Source organism: Sapajus apella, unplaced genomic scaffold (assembly GCF_009761245.1).
Source record: "Sapajus apella isolate SASKATOON/1434 unplaced genomic scaffold, GSC_monkey_1.0 scaffold119, whole genome shotgun sequence".
Classification (NCBI taxonomy): Eukaryota; Metazoa; Chordata; class Mammalia; order Primates; family Cebidae; genus Sapajus; species Sapajus apella.
The window spans coordinates 59,041-63,760 of record NW_022437059.1 but is presented as its reverse complement, the minus strand read 5'-3'; the positions used below and the strand labels follow the sequence as shown (position 1 = coordinate 63,760).

General features: G+C 42.8%; 1 protein-coding gene across 5 annotated transcripts in view; it reads right to left on the bottom strand.

Moving 5' to 3' along the window:
• DAP3 (death associated protein 3) overlaps positions 1-4,720 on the bottom strand; it is a 36,229-nt gene that overhangs the window by 10,725 nt on the left and 20,784 nt on the right. For all 5 annotated transcript variants that reach the window (XM_032260574.1, XM_032260577.1, XM_032260576.1 and 2 more), the window contains 2 exons: positions 1,705-1,813; positions 1,153-1,245 (listed from right to left, as the gene is read on the bottom strand). In XM_032260574.1, the coding sequence (XP_032116465.1) occupies positions 1,153-1,245; positions 1,705-1,813 (202 nt within the window). The remainder of the gene's footprint in view (positions 1-1,152; positions 1,246-1,704; positions 1,814-4,720) is intronic.

Sequence of the window (4,720 nt, the reverse complement as noted above, 5' to 3'; positions counted from 1 at the left end):
CTAAAAGCCCAGGCAATCCGCCTACCTCAGCCTCTCAAAGTGCTGGTGAACTACTGTGCCTGGCCTTGTCAGGTCCATCTTACACTAAACATTATCATTAGAATCAATATATAAAGCATACCAAGTGGGTTAAATATCACTTCTGCTTACTGGCAAGTTTGAAAGATAAGTCAGAAAATATGGATGTTACATGAGCAGGTTTGTTTACAAAAAAGAAAATGTGGATGCACACAACACTGAACAAAAAAGGGATATACGCAAAGTGTAGTATCCCTTAAGTTTTGACAATCCATACTGATGACTCTAGAAGGTTGATAAATAGTAAAAGGCTCTATGGGTACTCAGAATTATTAACCAATGGCAAAAACAAAAACTCCATGGCGACCTGTAAGGCAGGAGTTTATGCTCATGGGTATTAAATATCAAAAGGAGGACTGCTTAGCATCAAAAAGCTTCAGGAATCTTTTAGCCCAATTTCCTTTTGTCACATTGACTTCACCTTATAACCTGCTTGGGAGTAGTATCACGAAGAAATATTGACGAACGAGCTCTGACTGGTCTACATCTGGAGCAAAGGCTTTTCTTTTTTCTTTTTTTGAGACAGGGTCTTGCTTTGTTGCCCAGGCTAGAGTGCAGAGATGCGATCACAGCTTACTGCAGCCGCCTCCTGGGCTTAAGCGATATTCCAGCCTCAGTCTCCCAAAGTGCTGGGATTACAGATGTGAGCCATCGTGACTGGCAAAGGCTTTTCTTTTAGTTATCAGATCCCTGTTAGAAAATTAAAGCTAAGATCGAGCGCGGTGGTTCACACCTGTTATCCCAGCACTTTCGGAGGCTGAGGCAGGTGGATCACCTGAGGTCAGGAGTTCGAGACCAGCCTGAAACCCCGTCTCTACTAAAAATACAAAAATTAGCTGGGCATGCTAGCATGTGCCTGTAATCCGAGCTACTCGGAAGGCTGAGGAAGGAGAATCACTTGAACCTGAGAGGGGGAGGTTGCACTGAGCTGAGATAGCACCATTGTGTCCAGCGTGGATGACAAGAATGAAACTCCGTCTCAAAAAAAAAAAAAAAAAGAAAAGAAAATTAAAGTTGCAAGGCTTTAATAACAGATAAGTGAACCTAACAGAAGAAAAGGCAGGAAGATCTTACCATCTGGAACATGTAGTATGAGCCAGTCCTGTTTTGCACAGAAATGAATAACATGGCAAAGACTGAGGGTTTTTCCTGTTCCCTTCTCCCCATCTAAAGTACATGTTGTTAAAGAAAACATGAGTAGAAGGGTCACTTGAACTGTGAACAGTACTTATGTTTTGGTTTTTTTTTTTTTTGAAATGGAGTCTTGCTGTCTGTCCCCAGGCTAGAGTACAGTGGCTTGCTATCAGCTCACAGCAACCTCTGCCTCCTGGGTTCAAGCAATTCTCCTGCCTCGGCCTCCTGAGTAGCTGGGATTACAGGCACCCACCACTAGGCCTAGCTAATTTTTTGTATTGTTAGTAGATGCGGGGTTTTGCCATGTTGGCCAGGCAGGTCTTGAACTCCTGATTTCAGGTGATCCGCCTGCCTTAGCCTCCCAAAGTGCTGGGATTACAGGTGTAAGCCATCGCACCAGCCTCAACAGTACCTTTTCGCATTTCTTCTTTTCCCTTCTTTGAGGAGTGAAAGCATTGGTTCATGAGGGTCCAGGCACGCAGGAAAGGATACACAGAAGATATCGTACAGCTGGATAAGCAAAATTAGTGTTTTTCAGGTAATGCAGAAGTTCTAGGGCTGGTTTCCTTACCATCAGGTAAGCTTCACTGAATGTCTTCACCTGATAAAACAGGAAAGAAGGAAAGAGTGGGTGGGGTGTGGAACTTCTAAACAGTTCTTGCTATACACACACTGCCTAATGTGGCAACTAAGACCATCAAATGGCATGCCTCTAATTTATTCAGTTAGGAGAGGGTGGGTTGGTAATGAGTTTGCAAATCTATCCATATAACTTAGCTAAAAACTGAAATACATTATTCCACACCAAGTAACATGATAGCCAGCTTTTGATTATTCCTGTTACTGAATCAGATATTATCTCAGCTGAAATCTATAAATAAATGATATATCTCATTAAAAAATTATGTATACCATTTAGGGTCACTGTAAATACGGAAAGTATATAGAAAAACGCTTAAAATATCTGACATGAGTTAATCATTCAATAAACATTAACACTTAAAAAAAATTTTTTTTTTTGAGATGGAATTTTGCTCTTGTCACCCAGGCTGGAGTACAATGGCACGATCTCAGCTCACCACAACCTCCACATCCTGGTTCAAGCAACTCTGCTGCCTCAGCCTCCCGAGTAGCTGGGATTACAGGCATGCGCCACCACACCCAGGTAATTTTGTATTTTTAGTAGAGATTAGTTTTCTCCATGTTGGTAAGGCTGGTCTCAAACTCCCGACCTCAGGTGATCCACCCGCCTTGGCCTCCCAAAGTGTTGAGATTACAGGCATGAGCCACCACGCCCAGCCTAGAATTTATTTTTAGCTAATTTTTATTACTTTAACCATTTAGACTTTTTTCTCTAGAACTAAATACACAGCAGCTCCAGAGTAGGTGTGACCTGCTACCCACAACTCTAAGGCCATCCATATCTTACACCTCCAGCATACTAACCTTTCGGAGTTTATGTGTTCATTCCCCTTTTGTCACCAAAATACTTTGGGGGGAAACTTGGGAAGCACTAATGTGTATGAAAATGATTTGCAAAGAAAGTATTTAATATGCCTACTAATAAGAATATCTAACAAATACTGTTTGTAAGTATAACTAAAACAGTGTTAATTTTAAATTTTTTTTTTTTTTGAGACAGAGTCTCACTCTGTTGCATAGGCTGGAGTGCAGTGACAACATCTCGGCTCACTGCAATGTTTGCCTCCTGGGTTCAAGCAATTCTCCTGCTTCAGCCTCCCAAGTAGCTGTGACTACAGGCGTGTGCCACCACACCCAGCTAATTTTTGTATTTTTAGCACAGATGGAGTTTCATCATGTTGGTCAGGCTTGTCTTGAACTCCTGGCCTCAAGTAATCTGCCTACCTCAGCTTCCCAAAGTGCTGGGACTACAGGCGTGAGCCACTGTACCCAGCCAGTGTTGATATTTTTAAAAGAAATTCTAACAAAACAATGAATTGTTGTAGGATTTGACAGATAATTTCAAGCTTAATGGAAAGTTCAATGTTCAAAAAAATATGATAGATATTAAAACAAATGTCAGCTAGGCACAGTGGCTCATGCCTGTAATCCCAGCACTTTGGGAGGCCAAGGCAGGTGGATCACCTGAGGTCAGGAGTTCGAGACTAGCCTGGCCAATATGGTGAAACTCCATCTCTACTAAAAATACAAAAATTAACCGGGCATGGTGGTGAGTGCCTGTAATCCCAGCTACTTGGGAGGTTGAGGCAGAAGAACAGGAGAATCATTTGAACCCAGGAAATAGAGCTTGCAGTGAGATGAGATCGCACCACTGCACTCCAGCCTGGGTGACAAGAATGAAACTCTGTTTCAAAGAAAAATGTCACATCAGGGCTGGGAGCTGTGGCTCACACCTGCAATCGCAGCACACTGAGATGCCAAGACGGGAGGATCGCTTGGGTCCAGGAGGTCAGAGATGTAGAGTGTGGCTGTGGTCATACCACTGTACTCCAGTCTGGTTGTCAGAGTGAGACCCTGTCTCTATAAAAAAAATAATAATTGGCCGGGCATGGCGGCTCACACCTGTAATCCCAGCACTTTGGGAGGCTAAGGCAGGTGGATCATGAGGTCAAAAGATTGAGACCACCCTAGCCAAGATGGTAAAACCCCATCTCTACTAAAAATACAAAAATTAGCAGGGCGTGGTGGCACATCCTGTAATCCCACCTACTTGGGAGGCTGAGGCAGGAGAATTGCTTGTACTCAAGAGGTAGAGGTTGCAGTGAGCTGAGATCGTGCTACTGGACTCCAGTCTGGTCATAGAGCAAGATTCCATCTCAAAAAAAAAAAAAGAAAAGATAATAATAATAAAATAGGCCAGCACAGTGGCTCATGCCTGTAATCCCAGCACTTTGGGACGCCAAGATGGGCAGATCACCTGAGGTTGGGAGTTAGAGACCAGCGTGACCAATATGGAGAAACCCCATCTCTACTAAAAATATAAAATTAGCCGGGCATGGTGGCACATGCCTGTAATCCCAGTTACTCGGGAGGCTGAGGCAGAAGAATTGTTTGAATCCGAGGGGCGGAGGCTGCAGTGAGCGATGTTGCACCATTGCATTCCAGCCTGAGTAATAAGAGTGAAACTCCGCTTCAAAAACAAAAAACAAAAAACAAAACAAAAACAAAGAATTTGAAGTAAATTCATTTCTTACTACTCCAACTCCTCATCCTGTTTTCCTAACTGAGGAAAACAAACTCCATTCTGTTGCAGGTTTTCTTCAGTGTATATGCTTCCTGGTGTATACAGAAACAAACCTAGCCTGGATGATTCTCTCTCAGACCTCATTTCGGAGAAATCCCCCTCAGGTCTAATACATTGTAATGGAGATTTTATACATTAATTGCAACTGACTATGCCTTGTTCCTGGCTGTAAGGTATAAGGATAGCTTTGCTTTCACATAGTGATGACTTCCGAAGTGCAAACCTGATGATAATACTTCTTGCCTTCATTATTATTTTTTTTTTTTGTGACGGAGTCCCGCT